This window comes from Aquarana catesbeiana, linkage group LG12 (genome assembly GCF_042186555.1).
Source record: "Aquarana catesbeiana isolate 2022-GZ linkage group LG12, ASM4218655v1, whole genome shotgun sequence".
In the NCBI taxonomy this organism is placed as follows: domain Eukaryota; kingdom Metazoa; phylum Chordata; class Amphibia; order Anura; family Ranidae; genus Aquarana; species Aquarana catesbeiana.
The window spans coordinates 50706692-50730683 of NC_133335.1; the positions used below are offsets into that span (position 1 = coordinate 50706692).

Below are 23992 nucleotides of genomic sequence, written 5' to 3' on the forward strand. Positions count from 1 at the left end.
GGCCCCCATTAAAGAGACCCTGTCACCACTCTGTACATGATAAAGTAATGGCAGACAGAAAAGACAACTGCAGCTTCGTACACCATGAAAGGCACATTACATTCTTATCCCTCCCTGATAGAATGTTTTGTTTCTCTTTCCTGCTGAAGCAAGGTATATGAGCCCGGAGCTCTCACCGCCGCTGTTCCCTTGTGAGGAGGACCGCCCCTGAGGGGACCCACCGCTGGACGGCCTATAGGAAGGCTCTGCGTCACACAGGCAGTGGAATGGACACCTGAACAAGGACCCCCCCCCCCCTCCGGATGTAAACAGAGGAAGTCTCAGGACCTGAGCGTCGCCTGACTGCAGCTTTGGTAGGTCACAAAAAAGGCATTTAAAGGGGTTGTAAACTCTTTACAACCACTTTTTCCTACAGGTAAGCCTATAATAAGGCTTACCTGTAGCTACACTGCATATCTCCTAAACCTGCACGGTTTAGGAGGTATCCCCTGTATTTGCATGTGCTGACGTCATCTGCATGCGCACTGAAGCAACGGCACGTACGTACCGTTGCTTCAGTTAGACTGCGCCGTTACTGGCGGGAGTGACGTCATCGCGGCTCTGGCCAATCACAGCGCCGGAGCCTGCGATACCCGGAAGTAACTCCGGGAGCGTTGTCAGCTGCTGGAGCGGTGAGTGAGGACCGCTGCGGGGGCTTCGATCTCAGGTAAGTAATTCATAATGAGCTTTGTGTGTGTGTGGGGTGTTTTTTTTTTTTTTTTTTTTTTTTTTTTTCTTTTTTTCTTTTTTTCCTCCTATTATATACTTTATTTAATTTTATAAATAACACAACAACATACATCGGATATACAAAAAGAAATATTTCTCATTGCTAACAATCCACCATTACCCTAAATTCCCCCCCCCCCCTCCTCCCCTATCCTGCATAGTTCAATAAAGGTAGTGATTTAAAATCTGTTATTTACCTATCCCTGCCCCCCTTTATATCTATCGAGTAACCTCCTCGACATATCTCCACGTTGTTTTAAACGATACCCACTTAGCCCATTTGTCCTTACAATCGATACCTTCTTCCGATTCTACTCCCCCGTCCTCCAACCTCTCTAAGTTGCATATTTCGTTAACTCGGAAAATCCAATCCCGTGTTTTAGGGTTCTCCACTTCCTGCCATTTTTTTCGGAATTAAGCTTTTAGCCACGTTCAGTAAGATGGGGACTATTGAGGTTTTATAGTCTCTAGCAGGGCCAAATGTCCCATGGAACAAACATTCTATGCATTAAGATAAAAAGCCTTGTGTGTGCATCAGCCCCCTAACACTTACATATATACGTGTGTGTGTATATGTATATATGTATGTGTGTGTGTGTGTGTATATATATATATATATATATATATATATATATATATATATATATATATATATATAAAATATACACACACACACAGAGACCCTAGAGACTAAAATAGCAGTTGTTGCAATGTTTTGTCACACTGTATTTGCGCAGCGGTCTTTCAAACGCAATTTTTTTTGGAAAAAATACACTTTAAAAAAAAACTAAACAGTAAAGTTAGCCCAATTTTTTTGTATAATGTGAAGGATCCTGAGAGAATCGTGATCTTTATTCTAAGCAAAAAAAAAAAATCATGATTGCCATTTTAGCCAGCATCGTGCAGCTGTAATAGGCAGCGTATGTGTGTACAGCTGCAGGCTGGGAAATGCCTCACTGCCTATGATTGGTGGTGTACAGTGTTGGCTTCCTGGCGGGTACGATCCGAACACGCCTGAGCCTATCACTACTAGTGAGCGCTCTCGTAGTTCATTGATCTTCCTGCTCTCAAGTAACTGTCTGCCTGTATCGGCGGTATAGACAGCTATACTGAGATCCTGCAGGAGCCTGAGATTGCACACTGTAAGATTTAGCTGCAAAAAAAGTGCGTTCATTTTATTTCAAAAGGTGAACTTAACCTTTAAACCACAGGTGTCAAACTGGTGGCCCTTCAGCTGTTGGAGGAACTACAAGTCCCATGAGGCATTGCAAGGCTGACAGATCTAAGCATGACTCCCACAGTTAGAGGCATGATGGGACTTGTAGTCCACAACAGCTGGAGGGCCGCCAGTTTGACACCCCTGCTTTAAACAGAACTTCACTCCTCTTCAGCTCTGCAGTGTCCAGGAGATCCCTGCTGGGCGTTTTGATTTACAGCCAGTCTGCATCTGGGTACCGATCTCTGGCTGTTCTCATTGGCCAGACTGAGACGATGCCTCTGCTGCGCAAGCTTAGGAGTTAATGCAGCTTAGCATTACCGGAATTGTACACAAAGCTGTGCATGCGCAGCTAATTTTACATTGTGGAAAGGCAGGTAAGAAACTTTAAAGCAGAGCTATACTCGCCTTCAGTCCAGCGATGCGACATCCCAGAGGTCCTTGGCAGGCAGCTTTTGGGTCTCGATCGCCAGCTGCTGTCATTGGCCAGGCTGAAATGACCTCACTCCCATGAACGCGTGGGAAATCTGTCAGTTTCGGCATTGACATATTTTGTATACGGAGCTTCGCATGCACTACTCACTGTACAGGGGTAAACAGGTAGGTAAGTAACTTTTAAAGCAGAAGAGACAAAGCATGTCTCTTCTAAATGACAAATCCTGCCTTTTCACCCTTTTTTAAAATGTATTTATTTTTTAAAAGCATGAAGTTCCTTTTTAATACAGAAGAGACAAAGACTGGCCTGCCAGTTCCCCATTTTTATCTTTGTTTCCTAAAGCGCCACTTTAATGGGCCACTTTATCCTGGTGAGGGACTTTTTTGTGTATTTTTCTCTGTGTAAGTACCTGAATCTAACTTGGTATTATTCTCTTGCAGTCCCTGTACAGCAGAGCTCAGAATGTGAGAGAGAAGCAGCACAAGGAGCCGTGGCTGTTCTGCAGTGCTAATAGGAGGAGAGAGCAGAGAGATGAGCTCATCAGTCTTCAGTTTAGACTGTCGCTGTCCAATCCTGGACTGGGGGTGGGGTGGAAGTCCTGTAAGTTTTTTAATAGAATTCCAGGCTAAACCTAACTAGTCTCAAAAATGCTCCCCTCTCCCGCCTAACACTGATGCTGACTTACCTGAGTAAGAAAGATGTATGTACTTGGCTATCTGCAGCCCGCTCTGATCTGGTCATGTGATCGGGCTCCCCTATGTTAGCCAGTGGTGGCTGCAGGGAAGAGAAGCTGGGTGATGTCACCACTCTGTCCTCTGCCCTGTAGCCACCACTGGCTAACGCAGGGACCACATGGCCAGATCGGACAAAATAGGTACGTTTACACTTACCAGCCTTTATTAGGTACACCTGTTCAATAGCTTGGTAACACAAATTGCTAATCAGCCAATCACATGGCAGCAACTCAATGCATTTAGGCATCTAGACGTGGTGAAGACAACTTGCTGAAGTTCAAACCGAGCATCAGAATGGGGAAGAAAGATGATTTAAGTAACTTTGAACATGGCATGGTTGTTGGTGGCAGAGAGACTGGTCTGAGTATTTAAAAAAACTGCTGATTCACTGGGATTTTCACACACAACCATCTCTCGGGTTTGGAGAATGGTCCAAAAGAGAAAATATCCAGTGAGCGGCAGTTGTGTGGACAAAAATGCCTTGATGTCAGGAGGATGGGCAGATTTGAGATGAAAGAAAGGTAACCAGAACTCAACCACTCGTTGCAACCAAGGTATGCAGAATACCAACTCTGAATGCACAACACTTTGAACCTTGAAGCAGATGGGCTACAGCAGCATATGATGACTCCAGGTTCCACTCCTGTCAGCTAAGAACAGAAAACTGAGGCTACAATTTGCACAGGCTCCTCCAAAATTGGACAATAGAACATTGGAAAACATTGCCTGCCTGGTCTGATGAGCCTCGATTTCAGCTGCAACATTCAGATGGTAGGGTCAGAATTTGGCATAAACATGAAAGCATGGATCCATCCTGCCTTGTATCAACAGTTCAGTCTAGTGGTGGTGTAATGGTGTGGGGGATATTTTCTTGGCACACTTTGGGCCCCTTAGTACCAATTGAGAATCGTTTAAACACCACGGCCTACCTGAGTATTGTTGCTGACCATGTCCATCCCTTTATGACTACAGTGTACACATCTTCTGATGGCTCCTTCCAGCAGGATAATGCACCATGTCACAAAGATCAAATCATCTCACCACTGGTTTCTGGACCGTGACATTGCGGTCCCTGTACTCCAATGGCCTCCACAGTCACCAGATCTCAATCCAATGGATCACCTTTGGGATGTGGTGGAACGGGAGATTCGCATCATGGATGTGCAGCCGACAAATCTGCAGCAACTGCATGATGTTATGTCAATATGGACCAAAATCTCTGAGGAATGTTTGCAACACCTTGCTGAATTTATTCCACAAAGAATCAAGGCAGTTCTGAAGGCAACAGTGGGTCCAACCCGGTACTAGCAAGGTGTACCTAATAAAGTGGCTGGTGAGTGTATATATCTACCTTACACAGGTTAGTCAGCATAGTTGTTAGAAGGGGGGAGGGAGCATTCTAAAACTAGTTAGGTTTAGCATGCAACCCTTACAGGCACAGCGCCCCCCCCCCCCCCCCCCCCCCAAGTAGAGCAGCCCTCATGAAGAGATTATTTAGCAGCTCCAGGGATTGATTGGCAGGTGAATGGGTGGAAAGTCCAGCTACAATCCAGTGCTGGTCACCCATGTGCTAGGGGAAAGGATGGGACTTGTAGTCCTGCTGTGGCACTGCAGGCAGTCATGGAACTTGGTGATGTTTACAGCGCCTGCCCTCCACCCGGAAGTTCAGGGAAGCAGTGCTGGGGTGTAAAGAGGAAGCTGCTTTGAAGAATGCACTGTGAATGGAGGAGGGGCAAATGAAGGGCACAATCTCCCCTCCTCCAGTCGGAGTGCTTTGCATTCTGTAAAAGAATACTATAAGTTCTATGAATAAGGGAAGAGTGAGCAGCACCAATGCTTGGCAGTGACTGGACTGCTGAACTTAACCCTTTAAATGACAACTGTGAGGTGTATCTGGTGTCAGTGGAGGGAAGATTCTACAGTAAGCAGCAGCCAGCAGGGCATGGGAGGGCTACATGTCATTAGAGGTAAGTTATGTCCCTGGGGCTCTGTCCACAACTAGGATTTGAACTAACCCCCCCCCCCCCCCCAATCCCAGCTGTGTAAATTTCAGAACTGGATGGACAGAAGTATACATCCTCTGGTGGGTAAAACATCTCACCATAGAACATCACACTCTGTTACACCTTAACAATCACTACTTCTCAGTATGCATTCCAGCCAAGCAGTGATTACATGTTATTTATCTGAATACATGCTGTGATGTTGTGATTGTTAAAGGTGTAATAGAGTACGTTCTGTGATGATTGAAGTGTAACAATACACCTTCCCACTCACAGGAGACATCATCCCAGCTTCCCTGCTAGTAATGGAGAATACAACGTTTTCTGACAGGTAAAACGTCTCCCATAGATGGATTATATCTGTGTATGGAGCTGTTTGTCAGCTTTGGATATCGCAGGTAAATGTACTCTCCTACCTGTAAGTAAAGCCTTGTACACGCGGTACGATTGTTGGCAGGGGGATTGTCTGTTGACAGACTGTTGCCCTAAAATCTGACCGTTCGTACGCGCCTTTGTTTGACAGTTATTGTCCAACTTTCGGCCAACAAATGTTGAATGGCAGGCTAATAAATTTTCAGCGGACAACAGTTTGATGTCAGATTTTTGTTGTATGGTCAATACGCAAATCCGTCACACAAAAGTCGAAAGTACAAACACGCATGCTCGGAATCAATGCCCACCAAACAAGAAATTAGCAGAAGGGGGCCAAAGGGTGGCGCTCAAGAGCTGAAATTCCTCATAGTACGTCACTACATTGGTGTTTGTGGCACGACAATTGTGTACCGTTAGTATGCAAGACCAGATCCGGGCACACGCCCTTTGGACAAAAGTCAGACGCTCGGTTGGCCAACAATCATACCGTGTGTACGATTCTTTAGTCTGCATTTTTATTTTTAATTTCATTCCTCAGATGTCATGAAAACTTCACTTATTAAAAATATAACTTCTGGGAATGGTGGAGGCTCTGCGTTTCCTGGCTGCCTCTTTTATGCCTGGTCCTGGCAGTGGCCGGGGAAGCCTCATGCAATTGACATAGTTAATCAAAGCAGATCGCACACATCCTTACCCGACCGCCACCAAGAAGTTGGTTGATGTTGAGAAGGGGAAGCAGCTAAGGTAGTCCAGTGTGAGCAGCCTGCTGTCTGTGTACCGTTGACCAAATCTTCCTTCACTTCCTCTCCCAGAGACGCAACTGGAAGTTGAAGAAAATCTTCTAATGTAAGGGGAATGCCCCTCTTTTGACAGTTCTTCCCAGTGGAAGTCTAAAAGAGGGTCTAACCCTTCCCTACTCTATCCAAAACTAAAAAGATGGGTTTGCCCTGAGATGACGTTAAGAGATTGAGACAGACTTGTCTATTGATATGAGTTTGTTTTGCTTGCTATGTTTCTCTGGCTGTGCGTCAGGTGGTGACAGGGTCTCTTTAATTTGGGCTTTTGCCCACCTTGGTGTTCTGGCTGTTCTAGTCCACGATGCCAAGCTCCTCCCTTCTTCTTGTTCTCTGATATTCTCCATCATATCAATTACAAAACTGTGGACAATGCTGAGATTTCTACTCCCTTCAAAACATTAATTCTCCAATAGCAGGTTTTGGTTGGACAATTTTTGGGAGCATGTTTCTGATTTGGGTTAAGCCCTACCTGCTATTTACATGGTTATTATTTAGAAAGGCGGGGGAATATATACGTGTGTGTGTGTATTCCTTTAATTGTAATATCTCAGATTTGCTATGTCAATATTGTCAACATCCTGAGCTTTAATATGTTTTACAGTCCCAGCAAAGGGCAGCACAGTGGTGTAGTGGGTAGCACTTTCACCTAGCAGCAATAGGGTCGCTGGTTCAAATCCCGACCACGACACCATCTGCCTGGAGTTTGCAAGTTCTCCCTGTGCCTGCGTGGGTTTCCTCCGGGTACTCCGGTTTCCTTCCACACTCCAAAGACATGCTGGTAGGTTAATTAGAACCTGTCGAAAAATTGGCCAAATATGTGTATGTTGTATGTGTTTGTAAGCATGTCAGGACCCCATGGGGCAAAGGACCGCGCTATACCGCAGATGGACACCAGCGGCAAAAAGCGCCCTGAGGCGATTTAAGTTCGCATAGGTAGTGCTATACAAGTCACTCATTCATTGGTCTTGACAATTGACTTTGTCTTGCCCAGTAAAGTAACTTGCACATGTAGTCTTCTGTCCCCATGTAAAAGGGTACTCCCACTTTGGTGCACACTTGTAATTAATGTTCTCCTTTTTTGTCTTTTTTTTTTTTTTTGTGCAGCTAAAGGGGGGTGGTCGTCTGTTCTCTGCCTGGCCAGGCAGTCTCATCCAACAAGCATTGGTTGCAAATGAGAATGGAAGACATGTCTCTATCTGGCCTGGATAACAGTAAACTAGAGGTAAGGATGAGTCGCTGTAACAGAGTTTGATTATTTAGGGTTAAGTTAAGGGGTGTGCCTTCATCTCTAGCTGGGTCTTCTCTGATAGCTTAGCAGTAGGATTGAGTCCTGCCCAACCTCATCAAAAACATACAGTAGAAACCCATTTGGGTTGTTATGGTCTTTTTTTTTTTTTTTTTTTTTTTTTTTTAAGTAGACCTTCAACCTCCTTTTTTTACTTCTTGGTCGCACCCGTTGCATGTTAATTTTTTTTTTTTTTTTTTTTTTTTTTTTTTTGCACATCAGGGGCTGGCAGTCTCTTCTGGTTTTTCCAGCTACCCCATGACTTGAGGCCTGAAAATGCCAGAACAGTACAAATATTCCCCAAATGACCCTTTTTTAGAAAGTAGACCGTTCAAGGTATTTAGTAAGAGGCATGGCGAGTTTTTTTGTAGTTTGTCACAATTTTTTGGGAAAAATTAAGAAATTAACCAATTGCTACGCAGGTCAATTCTGACACTGCTCCTACTTGTAAAAAACTTCTTTTTTATTTATTTTTTTTTTTTTTTTATTTTTGCTAGAGAATTACTCAGAAACCCCAAACATTATATATGTTTTTTTTTAGCAGAGACCCTAGGGAATAAAATGGTGGTCGTTGCAACTTTTTACCTCGCATGGTATTTGCGCAATAATATTTCAAACGTGTTTTTTTTTTCTCAACCAAAAAAAAAAAATCCGTAAAGTTAGCCAAATTTTTTTTTGCATAATGTGAAAGATGTTACACTGAGTAAATAGATGCCTAACATGTCACACTTTGAAATTGCGCACACTCATGGAATGGCTCCAAACTTCAGTACTTAAAATTCCCCATAGGCGATGCTTTAAAAATGTTTACAGGTTACCTGTTTAGAGTTACAAAGGAGGTCTGGCACTAGAATTATTGCTCTCGCTCGAACGGTTACAGCGATGCCTCACACATGTGGTTTGAACGTCATTTACATATGTGGGCATGGCCTATGTATGCGCTCACATCTGCGCACGGGGATGTGGGCGATTTTAAATTTATTTATTTTTTTAAATAAATATATATATTCCTATTGCAAGGAATGTAAACCTCCCTTGTAATAGGAATAGTGCGTGACAGGTCCTTTTTACAGTGAGATCTGGGGTCAGTAAGTTCCCAGATTTTGCCTCTAGGCTGGGAAGAGAAAACATTGCGCCAGGCCTGCGAACGGTCATAGAGAGGTCCGGGGGCCATCTGGCCTGCCAGATTCTCTATGGTAAACTTCCGGCATGGACCGATTCCTTCTCCCTCTCTGGAATAATGCTGCATCTACTCACATGTGAAAACGAGGCCTAAAGATATTGTGAACCAAAAAATGTCAGCGCTTGGGCTACTTTGACACTGAGGCGTTTTTCAGGCGCTAAAAAATGGCACCTTTTTAAAGCGTCTGAAAAACGCTCCCCTTTCACACTGGAGCGGTGCACTTGCAGGACAGAAAAAAAAAAGTTCTTTAAGCAGCATCTTTGGGACATTGTGGGAGCGGTGACACCGCTCCCAAAACGCCCCTGCCGTTTGAAATTAATGGCCAACGCTGCCGAAGCGCCCACAAACGCTTTTAACCCTTTTTCCGTTGCTAGCGGGGGGTTAAAAGCACTAAAAAGTCAACCCCCGCCCCAGTGTGAAAGTGCCCTAAAACATTAATGGCTGTGTGTTGAGTTATTTTGAGTGGACAGCAAATTTACACTGTTATACAAGCTGTAAACTCACTACTTTACATTGTAGCAAAGTGTCATTTCTTCAGTGCTGTCACATGAAAAGATAGAATAAAATATTTACAAAAATGTGAGGGGTGTAATCACTTTTGTGAGATACTGTATATATTTTTAGCAGAGACCCTAGAGAATAAAATGGCAGTCATTGCAATATTTTATGTCACACTATTTGAGCAGCGATCTTTCATTGGAAATTTTTTTAGGGAAAAAAAAAATAAAAAACGGTAACGTTGGCCCAATTATTTTTATGTATGTGTGGGGTTTTTTTTTTTTTTTTGATGTGAAAGATGATGTTACGCAATCATGAGAGAATCTTTATCTTTATTCTAAACAAACAAAAAAAAAAAACATGACTCGCAATTTTATCCAGAATCGTGCAGCTCTACACCTGTGCACAAAAAATAAATATATATATATATATATATATATATATATATATTGGCTGAGACACAGTAGTGGCGCCATTAGCTGTCAGTCAGCTAGCCAATCAGAGGAGAGAGGGGCTGGCGTCGGGGCTCTGTATCTGAATGGACACACGGAGCTGTGACTCAGCTCGGGTGCCCCCAGAGCAAGCTGCTTGCTCTGGGGGCACTGAACGGGAGGGAGGGGCCAGGATCACAGAAGAGGAACCTGAGAAAAGGAGGATCTGGGCTGCTCTGTGCAAAACCACTGCAACAGAGCAGGTAAGTATAACATGTTTATCTTTATAGGAAAATAAACAAGGCTTTACAATCGCTTTAATATTTGGCGAGTTTGCATTTCTATTGGAGGTGACGGCAACACACGGTGGATCCATTATTGTGGTGGAAGATTTTCAATATTTTCAGGATTACTTTATCACAGGACATTTATACTATTATTTAATTTGAAAAAAAAAAAAAAATATATATATATATATATATATATATATATATATATATATATATATATATATATATATATATATATATATATATATATATATATATATATATATATATTATATTTTTTTTATTTTAGTTGTGCTCATAAGTTTATATACCTTGGCAGAATTTGATTTCTTGGCCATTTTTCAGAGACACAAACTTTTCTTTCACTCATGGGCAGTGTTTGGCTGAATCAATTTATTATCTATCAACTGTGTTTACTCTTTTTAAATCATAATCACAACAGAAATTACCCTGATCAAAAGTTTACATACCCTGGTGATTTTGGCCTGATAACATGCACACAAGTTGACACAAAGGGGTTTGAATGGCTATTAAAGGTAACCATCCTCACCTGTGATGTGTGTGTGTGTGTGTGTGTGTGCGCGTGCGTATGTATATTACATACATACATATCAGTGAGTTTCTGGACTCCTGACAGACCCTTGCATCTTTGATCCAGTGCTGCACTGACGTATCTGGATTCTGAGTCATGTGGAAAGCAAAAGAATTGTCAAAGTATCTTCGAGGAAAGGTAGTTGAACTGTATAAAACAGGAAAGGGATATAAAAAGATATCCAAGGAATTGAGAATGCAAATCAGCAGTGTTCAAACTCTAATCAAGAAGTGGAAAATGAGGGGTTCTGTTGAAACCAAACCACGGTCAGGTAGACTAACTAAAATTTCAGCCACAACTGCCAGGAAAATTGTTTGGGATGCAAAGAAAAACCCACAAATAACCTCAGATGGAAATATATAGGACTCTCAGAAAACATGTGGTGTGGCTGTTTCAAAATGCACAATAAGGAGGCACTTGAAGCTTGAAGAAAGATGGGCTGCATGCTCAAGTCTCCAGAAGAAAGCTATTACTACACAAATGCCATAAAGTATCCCCCTCCCAATACGCCAAACAGCACACAGACAAGCCTGAAACCTTCTGGCACAAAGTCATTTGGAGTGATGAGACCAAAATTGAGCTTTTTGGCCACAACCATAAACGTTTCATTTGGAGAGGAGTCAACAAAGCCTATGATGAAAGGTACACCATTCCTACTGTGAAACACGGAGGTGGATCGCTGATGTTTTGGGGTTGTGTGAGCTACAAAGGCACAGGAAATTTGGTCAAAATTGATGGCAAGATGAATGCAGTATGTTATCAAAAAATACTGGAGGAACATTTGCATTCATCAGCCAGGAAGCTGAGCATGGGACATACTTGGACATTCCAACATAACAATGATCCAAAACAAGTCGACCTGTCATTGGCTACAGTAGAATAAAGTGAAGGTTCTGGAGTGGTCATCTCTGTCTCCTGATCTCAATATTATTGAGCCACTCTGGGGAGATCTCAAATGTGCAATTCATGAAAGACCGCCCAAGAATTTACAGGAACGGGAGGATTTTTGCCAAGAGGAATGGGCAGCTTTACCATCTGAGAAGATAAAGGGGGTTATTTACGAAAGGCAAATCCACTGTGCACTTGGAAGTGCAGTCGCTCTAAATCTAAGGGGAAGCTCTGCTGATTTTTTTCATCCAATCGCGTGCAAACTAAAATGCTGTTTTTTATTTTATTTTCCTTGCATGTCCCTCATCGGATCTACAGTGACTTTACTTCCAAGTGCACTTTCAATTGCACTTGCAGTGCAAAGTGGATTTTCCTTTAGTAAATAACCCCCAAAGAGTCTTATCCACAAAAGCAAGCTGTCATTGATGCTAAAGGGGGCAACGCACAGAATTAAGAACTGGGGTATGTAAACTTTTGATCAGGGTTATTTGGCTAGTTTCTGTTGTCATTCTGATTTAAAGAGTACAGTAAAACCTTGGATTGCGAGCAAAACGTGCTTGTAATCCAAAGCACTTGTATATCAAAGCGAATTTCCCCATAAGAAATAATAGGAACTCAGATGATTCGTTCCACAACTACAGTTAAACCTTGATTTGAGAGTGTTTAGGAAGACCAACAAAATGTTTTCATAAATGTTGTCTTGATATACAAGTAGTGTCAAGTCACTACTGAGTATAAAAGAGAGGAGAGGCGCCTCTAAGTGTGGCAATATGGTTACATTTAATGAAGGTACAACATTTAGAAACTCACATGGTTGATGAGGCATATCTAAGTATGCAGGCATCTCTGGTAAAGCTGTCCACATAGACCGTCCTCCACACTGCCATTGACGTCATCCCTTCCACGATGTGCTCCACAAGCTCTTCAAGCCTCGCTTTCAGATCTGTCTTAACGCAAGGTAGTCTTCCCGGTCACGATTGCAGATTTACATCAGTGAGAGCCGGCGGTGCGGAGGACGGTCTATGTGGACCGCTTTACCTCAGATGCCTGCATACTTAGATGTGCCAGTTTTCATCATCAACCATGTGAGTTGCTAAATGTTGGACCTTCATTATTTGTAACCATATTGCTACACTTAGAGGCGCCTCTCTTCTCTTTCATACTTTGTAGCTCCTGCTGGATTTTGCTTTGAATCCCCTTGTGGAGGCCGCCATTTGTAAGTGGAAATTTTATGGTTACACAACCGATCACATTGCTATGATCTTTTTATATGGACTATAAACTGAAAGGCCTATGAATAAATAGTTGTGGAGCAAATCTGAGTTTCCATTATTTCTTCTGTTGAAGTTTGCTTTGATATACAAGTGCTTTGGATTACAAACATGGTTTTGGAACGAATTATGCTCGCAATCCAAGGTTTTACTGTATTTATGGACTCTAGTTACACTTAAATTGCTCGTTAAAGTGGTTGTACACCCTGTAAACCACTTGCCTACAGGTAAGCCTATATTAAGGCTTACCTGTAGGTGCTTGAGATGTCTCCTAAACCTCCACGGTTTAGGAGATATTTACAAAATAGTCAATCACTGATGACTACGGCGCATGCGCACTTTAGAAAGGGCACATCGTGCCGTTTTTAATAGGGGTCATGCTGTGATTGGCGGCTCCCGCGCGCATGCACGGGAGTGACGTCACAGAGCTGGAGTTCGCGGCCCCGGAAGAGGGGTTGAAGATGGACGCTCGCTGCTAGTGGGGACAGCAGTGACATTGCAGGCTTCGGTTTCAGGTAAGTGACCCGTAATGGGCTACTATGCGATGCATAGTAGCCCATTATGCTTTACCTTTGCAGGGAAATAAAGAGGAAGTAAAACCCACCAGGGTTTACTTCCTCTCTAACTCTAAGGGATGAGGAATAAGGTGCAAACTAACTCAGTGCTTCAGCAGTCTACCTCCATCTGTGTGCTCGGAAACCTATTCTAAAAGGTGCTTTCAGCTGCAGTTGCAGGTTGATGTCATCAAATACAATGCAGGACTAATAGCTCTACATTATATGGGGGGCCGGCCAGAGATCACCAACAAGTTAGAGTGGAGGAGAGCACGTCAGCGCCTGCCAAAGAAAGAGGTAAGTATTGCATCCTGTGGTTCATCCTTGACCGTTAACCAGCATTGAATCCTTACAGTGTGGAAGGTGACTGCAGGGGTAGGGTCTTTTAATCAAACAAAACCAAAGAAAATTCCCAGCTTGACTTGCAACCAACCGAATGATCCTGTCTTAACAGTATGCGTTTAAAAACAGGGGTTTAGTTTGCAGGCATTTGCAAATACCTTTTGAAGAATGGGCTTCCTCCAGACTCACCTGCCCTTTGCCTATCCATTATACTGCATGTGCTTCCATCGTGGAGGCTCTCAATTCAGTTAGGACTGCAGGTAATACTGGGGTGCCGCAAAGTGGCTCTGCAGCTTACGCATTTATTTGCAAATGTGTGCAAATTAAACCCCTGTTTTTAACGCATACTGTTAGACAGGACAGTTTTGGTTGCAGGCTGATCGGTAAGTTGAGCTGGGAATTTGTTTGACAAATGCGTCGCCCTTCTATGTGCTCCTTGCTACAAGGGCCAGTTATAGGTGGGGGCAGTGCCCATTTGTTTGTAGTGTTAGGGTCTTATAGTCGCCTAGCTGCTCTTTTGGGATCCAGTTGGAGAATCTCCTGCCGATCTGTCAATATTCCCATCACACACGTTCCTGGAACAAGCTCTAAGATGTTGGCTGCTGCAGCAAACACCAACAGGAGGTTGGATCATGCATGAAGTAGTGAAGAGATTGGCCACCACACCATGGATCTTCAGGTTAAGGCTGGGTTCACACTATTGCGATGTCAGATATCGCATGTGATTTGCACCGCATTGCTGTGCAGATCACATATGATGTCTGTGCGATGTGAATTCAGCTGTACAAATTGGCTGAATTTGCATCGCATTCAGACCAAAATGGTGCAAGACCCTTCTTTTTTTTTTTTTTTTTTTTTTTTTTTTTTTTTTTTTTTTTGGTCTGCACTGGAATCGGGTCCACATTGGCGTTCACACCTATGCAATCCGATTCCTGCACCATTTCACAGTTTGCACTGCGATCTGTGAACCTATCTGGGGATGTCATTAACTTTTGTATTGACATGCGGTTCGTATAGGGCATTGTGAACTGCCTGCGAGAGACATGCGATGCAGGATCCCGCACAGGAATCGCACTGGTTCCCGCATCGCATAAGTGTGAACCCAGCCTGAGGCCAAAGTTTTTGTTTGTGTTTATTTTTATTGAAGAATGAGCACATTTCAAACGAAGGAGTGCAGTGTTTTAGAGTTGCGCAGATCCCCTTGGTCAGGCATGTAAAGATCACATGTCTGACGATGGGATCCTTCGTGACTCTGAAACATTTTGCCTCAATCTGAAGGTCTGTGGTGTGCTGGGAAATCTCTTCACCTTCCCCTGCTGGTCCCTTGCCTCTTCTGCCCATGTGCAGAAAAAAAAATCTCATTCATTTCAAAGGAGAACAGAGTTTCAACTATGGATAATGCCTTTCCATAGGAATGAGATCTCAATGTAGTAGCAGCTAAGAATAAAACTTTGGCGGGGGTGTAACTTGATTATAAAAATGCATATTTATACTTTAATGAAGAGCAGAGATCACAACATGTTAAAGCACTTTTCCATTCTGAATAAGCACAATTGAGTGTGCCAGGCACTGCTCTTTTTCTTTTAGATCCTCAGTATGGGGATTTCAGCAGCTAGAAAGCAGCCACAGAAAAGAGTGAGTTTGTTGTCAGTCACACCCTTCTATCACTTCCTGAATCTTCTCTGTCATGCAGGTCTGTACAATCGGGGCCTTTCTAGCTCTCCTCCTGCATTGTTACACTGGTTTCCATTTACAGTACAGTAATATGTGTATGTTTATTCCTCTTACTACAGCCATTCCATGCTTCTTAATGGCATTGTATACCCCATTTAACACCCATCATACCATAAGACATACATAAATAATAAAATAAAAACACCACAAAGATTTTGGAAACATGTTTTAGGCCGCAGCCCCTTTTATTGGATTTAAAACCATTTTAATTATGACACTAACTTTACCCTTTTAATACCGAACAGAACCGCTGTTAGTGTCAACCATTAAAGTGGAGGGCCACCCTGAAAAAAAAAATTGCACCAAAAATCCGAAAAAAATAAAAACATTTGAGAAAAAAATGTTTTTTTTAAACTTACCTGAACCCTTGTTGCTAGGCAGTCTTCCTAATCTGGCTCTTCCTATTCCGCGGCGTGTCCTGTTCCTCGGTGAGCGGCCCTGTTGCCTTCTGGGAACTGTGTGTGTTCCCAGAAAACCACGGGGCCATTCACAGAGCGCCGCTCGTGCGTGCGCAGTAGAAAACTAGCAGTAAAGCTGCAAGGCTCCACTGCCTGTTTCCCTTAGGATGGCGTTGCCGGGACCCGAGGGACGGGTTGGCCTCGGGCGGCCAACATCGCGGGCACCCAGGACAGGTAAGTCTACTTATTTAAAGTCGGCAGCTACAGTGTTTGTAGCTGCTGACTTTAAAAAAAAATTTTTGCTGGCTGGAATCCTGCTTTAACAGACCAACATGCTTAGTCACTAATGCCGCGTACACACGGTCGAACTTTACGGCAGACTTTGCCCGGCGGACTTTTCAACGTACTTTACGACGGACTTTCTGAATGAACGGACTTGCCTACACACAGTCCACCAAAGTCTGTCGAATTCGTACGTGATGACGTACGACCGGACTAAAACAAAGAAGTTCATAGCCAATAGCTGTCCTAGCGTGGCTTTTGGTCCGTCGAACTAGCATACAGACGAGCGGACTTTTCGACCGGACTCGATTTCGACAGATTAATTTAAAACATGTTTCAAATCTAAGTCTGTCCAACTTTTGAGAAAACAAAGTCCGCTGAAGCCCACACATGATTGAATTGTCTGACGAAATCCAGTCCGTCGGACAAAGTCTGCCCGTGTCTACGCGGCATAAGACTCAAGCAGCAATATCTTATACCAACCAAATAACCGTTTACCAATCACTGTCCACCCACAAAATGGGCAACATTACCCAAAAGCCAGGTTACCAACCTGGCACCACCACGGTCTAATCAATCGTTCTTTACAATCCAGAATTGAAAATGCCCTTACCAATGACTGAGAAAATGTAACAAAAACATCCCTCCCAAATTTCTGAAATTTATAAAGAGACACCCTCACAGTAAGTAGTACAGGACATGTCCCCAGTTACAGGGACCCCAAAGATCTAATATGCGGAAAATCAGAAAATGATTGGCTAAAAAAAAACACGTTTTGTTTTTTTTTTTTTTTTTTTTTTTTTTCTTCCTACATTTCCTTTTTTATAATGGCTTTTCAAAATAACAAATGCAGAAATCTAGAGGCTGAATAAAAAGTTTTTTGCAGCATAACCCTTTTGGCAGTAAAATAGTACATTTTGTATAGAGATGTACGCACCAGACCAAAACGAGGGACAACTGAAGCTACATTGGGGACAGAGGGATTTGGTTCTAAAGAACATACATTGGCTCGGGCGCCCTCTATATCGATTACATGCACCGCCCTACCAGTATGCCGATTCGTGCAATAGAGCCGACCTGCCGCCGTATATCGGTGGCGGCTGGTCTGCAAGTGGTTAATATAAACCTATTTTATAGTCCTTGTGACCTAGTCCATTTATTTGTAAAAAGTGTTGAAAGCCATTTATCATTTTCCTTCCACTTCACAATTATGTGCCACTTTGTGTTGGTCTATCACATAAAATCCCAATAAAATACATTTACGTTTTTGGTTGTAACATTACAAAATGTGGAAAATTTCCAGGGGTATGAATACTTTTTTCAAGGCTCTGTAAATACACTGCCAAACTCCAGCTCATGCTTCATAATCAGTTACAGCAAACAGGTGTGGGTGTGTGGGGTTTGTTGTGTTGTTTTGGTTTTTCCCCTTTTGGGATAAAGGTTTTAGATGAATAAATTAAAGCTGATCATTTTAAGCACCCCTGCCAGTGTTAAATGATTTGTCTCATCCCTGTAACTGATACATTCTGCTGGAGAGCTTGTGCTTTGAAAAACAGACTTGCTGGATTACCAGATAAAAATAGAAGAAAGCCTAAAAAAGAAAATGAATGCAGCCATCACATCTAATCCCCATAGCTAGTTGGTAAGCTGCAATATAATACGTGTTTTTTGGGTTTAATACTGCTTTAACAGATTGTAGAGCCTTACAGAATGCCAATGCTATAGAAAGGTATATTATGTAGTACAATACATTTTGTAGTTGGTGTAGGACTTGACCGGTCAGGGCAGTTGGCCAATGTAGTGCACCACATTGTATGGCCAACCGTTGGGGACACCAGGCCAACACATCTATATGAGCTTCTCCTATACCAACCCCCTGTCCTGTCCCCACCCTTCCCATTTATTGCAGCTATAATGCCCTCCATTCTTCTGGGAAGGCTTTCCATTGTGGGAATTTATGCCTATTCAATTAAAAGGTGCTGATGTTAGATGAGGAGGTGTGGCTCATGGTCGGGGTTCTGTCCATGCTAAAGGTGTTCAGCGGACTTTAGGTTGGGGCTCTGTGCGGATCACTTGACTTTCTCAACAGCAAACTATTTCATCAGTCCCAGTCCATGTCTTTATGGAGCTGGTTTTTTGCATAAGGGCAAAGTTATGATGAAACAGAAAAAGGACTTTCCTCAAACCGGTTTGGCAAGGTCAGCAGCACACAATTTTCTAATATGTCATTTTATGCCATAGGATTAAAGGGTAAATCCACTTTTGCGGGGGGGGGGGGGGGGTTTGGAGCACATAAAAAAAAAAAAAAAAGTATTCTAGCGTATAGAATTAAGACACACGTCATGTTGTAATTTAAATGCTATAAAAATGATCTTTCCTTTTTAATTTGCAGCTCTGAAACTTTCTGTAAAATGCAATATGGCTACCTGGAGGCATTATGTACACAGATGGTATATAGAACACCCCACATAAATATAATTTCCTGCTTGTGAGATTGGCTCACTGATTTTCCCAGAAATCTAAGATACACGTCAGATTTTGAACATCCCCTGCATCAAAAAAAATTTTGGTGAGCAACTCCCAGTAGGAAATCGTGTCTAAATGTATGCAGACCCTGACACTTTTTTTTTTTTTTTTTTTCTTATTAGAGCCCTGCAGCTGCAGCAGCTGATTGATAATTAAAAAGTCATTCCCAGCCACAGTCACTTTGCACATTGACATAGACAAACGGCTTTCTTCAGATTTCTTCAGAATAACAGAAGATAGGAACCTGCAACAAACTTTGTCAAAATCCTTGCAATTAACACAGGGGAAGGTGTTTTCTTCCCCCCTAACAAGTGGGGTTGCCCTTTAACCGTTCCCTTCACTGGAAACACCTGAGCTCAATTTTGGAGGAGTATGCACGTATTTTGGCCATATAGTGAATGTGGAACTACACATCCCCTGTTTTTTTCCGCACATTTGGCTCGATGTGAATAATTGGCCGTGTAGCACAAACCTCCTGTATTGGTTACAGCCACATGATTGGTGGGTTGGCTCTATGCACACTAAAGTGGCCAATAAATATTTTAAGAATAAAGGGATATTCAGAGGTTTCATTGGTAGTGTGCTGTCTAGCCCATATTCTGGTGTTTGCAAACTCCTAAAAGTGCCAAAAAAGGATCTACTTGGCTGCGCAAACTGTTATAAATCCTGTTGTTATTATTATTATTATTATTATTATTATTATAAAAAAATAAACAATCTGTGCCCTAGGCACAATTTCTGGTTGGGACAGTAGTCCGTGTCAGTCTGAACAAAATACTGTAAGTGAAGGTTGGCATACTGTAAGCACAGGCGCCATGCCATGACAAGGCGGGGGAAAGATCAATGGGGCTGGCCGGTGCACCAGATGACTGTAGATTGCCTTGGTCGCTTTTTTTTTTTTTTTTTTTTTTCCTTTTCTGGCTGTGGGAGCCATGTCTGCTGCAGGAAGGCAGTGTCATTCCCACATTCCATTGCTGGAGGAAGTGAAAGACAAATTCAGCTTTGCATAGTGATGTGACGGGCTTCATTGGAAACTACAAGAAAAGAATGTGTCTGGTGTGATCATACCAATCAGTCAAGTTCTTTCATCTACTCAGGCTGGAATCTGGTTGTTTGGGGCAACGCACTTTTTTTTTTTTTTTTGAAAATGCGTTGGGTTAAGCAGCAGTTACGTGCACTGTAGCATTAGTGCTGCTGCATAATAATGCATTTTTCAGTGTGTGTGTGTGTTTTTTTGTTTTTTTTTTTTGTTTTTGTTTTTTTTGTTTTGTTTTTTGTAGACTTATTGGGCACTCCAAATGAAGTCTATGGGCCACAAATGTACTCTGCACCAAAAGCAGCACCTGCACCTTTTCAAAAACCGCACTGCACTATGTTTCACTCATTTGAACAAGCACCTTAGAGAATAACGTGCTTCATTGTCCTGCATTGCAGTGCTATGGCAAATGCAGAAGAAGTTGCACTAGCGTGAACAGGGCCTTTGTGGGGGCACCTGCCTGTTGCGAGATCCCCCAGCATACCCATGTGCTGCTGGTCTCTGTAGCATCCCAAATCACTATGAGAGACCTGTGGCATGTCTGTGTATACATTTGACTACCCAGCCCTTCTAACCTGCAGACATGTAAATAAGTGCATTTGACCATTCATATACCTCCTTCCTTCCTTCCTTCCCCTTTTTTTTTTTTTTTTTCTCTACTTTTACATCCTACAGTCAGTAAAAACAGTTAGTACATTTGCCCCGAATAGCCAAAATGAAATCAGGAAGCATACATTTTAACAGATGTTAAAAGCTGACACAATGCAGATATAAAATACTTATATACATTCTCCTATGTAACCTGTTAATTCCTTATTTTTATTGCAAGCAATGTAAATACCTCAGTTTTAACTTGCCCCGTACATCAGACAGGCAGTGCAAGGAGCATCCTGATTGGAGGAGAGAGCAGACTGGCAGAGAGGAACTCATTGGTAATCTGCTTCTCTTTTCACTGTCCAGTTGCAGACTGGGATTGGAAAAGACCTGTATTGTTGAACTAAAGCAGAGAAAACTCTTCGCCTGCCAAACAGGGCTGTGGTAAACTGTGTAAATCTCAGGACGGGATGGACAAAATTACAAATCATTTGGCAGGCAAAAAGCTCCCATATATGTATTTCATCTGTGTACTTAACGCTTTGTCTGGCATTCAGTATTAAGGCTGGGTTCACATGGAGTTCCTGTGCAAATCACATGCTATTCTGTGCAGTTTGAGTCCATCATTTTATATGGCTCAAATCGCACCCGCGCGAAAAGCTGCAGACACCCCCCCCCCCTCCTTTTTTTTTTTTTTTTTTTTTTTTTCCCCCCATCCTCGAATGATCGCATTGGTGTTCAAAACCCATGTGATCCAATTCTAGCAAATGCACTGTATTCTGCGACCTGCTTTTGGGGTGTCATTAACTTTTAATTGACACCCCCAGCAGATTGCTGTGCGGTGCGATTGCAGGAAATGCAGCAATTCATGTGCGTTTCCCGAATCTCATCAGTGTAAACCGAGCTAGTTTTGAACAGGTTCAGTTTGGCTTCTAATTCTCCACGATGTGTATGAAACCTACTTTGTTTTATTGCTTCATCCTGATCCTTTATTTTTTTTTTTTTTTTCTTCTTCATTCCGAGATGGTGGGTCGGAGGATAGGGTTTTGGGGATGGGGGGGGGGGGGGTTGGGGGGGGGGGGGGGGGGGGGGGGGGGGGGGGGATGATGTGGGGGGAGGGGGGGGGGATGGGGGGGAGGATTGGATGAGGGTGGGTGGGGGGGTCCAAGCATGGTGTCATTTTTTGTCTGTAGGAAGAGAGTTACAGTATCACAGGTTAGAGTACTGTTTCAGGGTAGTGGAGGTATTTGTTTGAATGGATAGGGATTTTGGCAGGTGATGAGGAAATATGGGATTAAGGCCTGGTTCACATGGCATACAATGGCTTGTGCAAGGGCCATGTTTGCCTACACACTGATGCATAGGTGTCTCCATGCAAGCAGTCCCATTAATTTCATATGGCACGCAGTAGCTGGACGGACACAGCCGCTGCCCCAGATTGACAGCTGTGCAGGTGTACGGTCCTGACGGGGTACTGTAGATTTGACATTTTCAGGGTACTGCAATTTGACAGCACACATGGCTGTCAAATTGGGAGCCGCGACTGTGTCTGTGCAACTGCTGTGTCCAAATTGAAATAGGACCGCCTGCAAGGGGATGCATGGAACCTCTGCGAGCAAACATGGCCCTTGCATGGGCGTTCTTTATAGTATGCCTCTGTCAATGATGCCTAAGGGACTGAACACTTTGTGTTATAGTTGAGTTGAGTTCCTTCACCAGGCTGGAGGTAATGGAAGCACTACTGTTGCTTTTGAGTCATTTGATATTTTCCTGTGGTATTGGGATCTTACCATGATCAGTTGCATATCTAATGACCTCATCGTAGAATGTGTATGTAGGCAGAACTGTTATTGTTGCCCCTACCAACCAATCACAATCTCTTGTATCTTTCTAGTATATTATGGGAGAATCGGGTGCTAGTAGTCCAGGAGAGGGCAGTGATGAAGGCAGGGAAAAGTTTCCCTCCTGGACAGTTCTAGAAAGTTATGTTGAGCTGGAGGCCCTCTATGTGCATTCTGTACTATCCAGGCATTGATCAGAGCAGGGCCTGCTGATGGTTGGTTACACATGATGGTGGGTATTGTATAACCACCTGCTCCCCTTTCAGACCTGTGATCACAGCAGCTGTCGGATGGGAGGTTTTACAGCACCAACTTCCTTTGTGACCCCAAATTGACTACTGAGAGCCACAAAGGAGGCTGATCCTGGAAGATGTGAGAAGGTGTCGCATTAAATTGTGTCTTTTAGGATCACCCACATTGCCCACTACCTACCACTACTGGCATCATGACACTCTTTCCTTAGCCCACTCATGGTTATATTTGCCGCAGTGCAAAAGGTATTCTTTAAACCGGTGCAATATAAGTGAATTGGTCATCCAGACCAGTGGTTCTCAACCTAGGTTCTCAGTACCCCCCAATAGGTCATGTTTTGGGAATTTCTGCTTAGATAAAATAGCTGTCCAAAATACCAAGTCATTGACTCTGATCTAAAACACCCTGTGCAAGATGAAGGAAGAACCTGAAAACATGGCTGTTGAGGTTGCTGAGGTTGAGAACCACCGATCTAGACAGATGGAACACTGGATAGTTTCTCCTGTGTGGTGTCCCAGTAGTTGTTCAGCAGTGATATACAAAGGGCTGTAGGTTGATAACCTTTGAATCTCTCTCTACATCACAACAGTAAATGTGTGTGTGTGTGTGTGTGTGTGTATGTATGTATGTATATGTATATATGTGTATATATATATATATATATATGTAGATATATATAGTTATATTATATATATATATATATATATATATAATATACACAGACATACATACATACATCATACATACATACATACATACATACATACCATACCATTTCTTGTATGAGGGTGTTTGCTGTATGTCATTCATAAGCCCACTTTAATTTGGAGTGAACATAATCAGTACCTGCCCTGATGGCAGCATGCAGTGATTACATTCTAGGCACTGATATGTCTGACAGTTGAGTAGATTTATGGCCAGCCTTGATGCCCCAGTCAATATACTGTACACTATATTGCCAAAAATATTGGAAACACCTGCCTTTACACACATGAACTTTAATGGCATCCCAGTCTTGGTCCATAGGGTTCAATATTGAGTTGGCCCACCCTTTGCAGCTATAACAGCTTCAACTCTTTTGGGAAGGTTGTCCACAAGGTTTAGTAATGTGTCTGTGGGAATGTATGACCATTCTTCCAGAAGCGCATTTGTGAGGTCAGGCTTTGATGTGGATGAGAAGGCCTGACTCACAGGCTCTAATTCATCCAAAGGTGTTCTATCTGGGTTCAGGTCAGGACTCTGTGCAGGCCAGTCAAGTTCCTCCACCCCAAACTCGCTCATTCACACTATATTGCCAAAAGTATTGGGCCACCCTTCCAAATAATTTTGGTGTAGGGTCGTTTTTCAGGAGTTGGGCTTGGCCCCTTAGTTCCAGTGATGGGGACTCTTAAGGTGTCAGCATACCAAGACATTTTGGACAATTTCACAGCTCCCTCCCTTGTATGTCAAAGCCCGCTCCTCCTTCTAGTGTCTAGCTGGCCCAGCTACTCTGCGCCCCCCCCCCTTCTTAGCCTTTCATGTACCTGCTGGGGGAAGAGCGAAGGGGAATACTATACAAAGTCAGTTGAGTGACTGCTCTGAGTCTGCTGGGGCTGCTGACATCACATTCAAGATGGCGACACCTAGCAGCAGTCTCAGATCATTTGGATTGTATACGGGGGGGGGGCTG

At 43.1% G+C, this 23992-nt stretch overlaps 1 protein-coding gene across 1 annotated transcript in view; it reads left to right on the forward strand.

Moving 5' to 3' along the window:
* ATXN7L3 (ataxin 7 like 3) overlaps positions 1-23992 on the forward strand; it is a gene marked incomplete in the record, with an annotated part of 66927 nt that overhangs the window by 26667 nt on the left and 16268 nt on the right. The window contains 1 exon segment of the mRNA XM_073606398.1: positions 7437-7548. Coding sequence (XP_073462499.1) covers positions 7437-7548 — 112 coding nt within the window.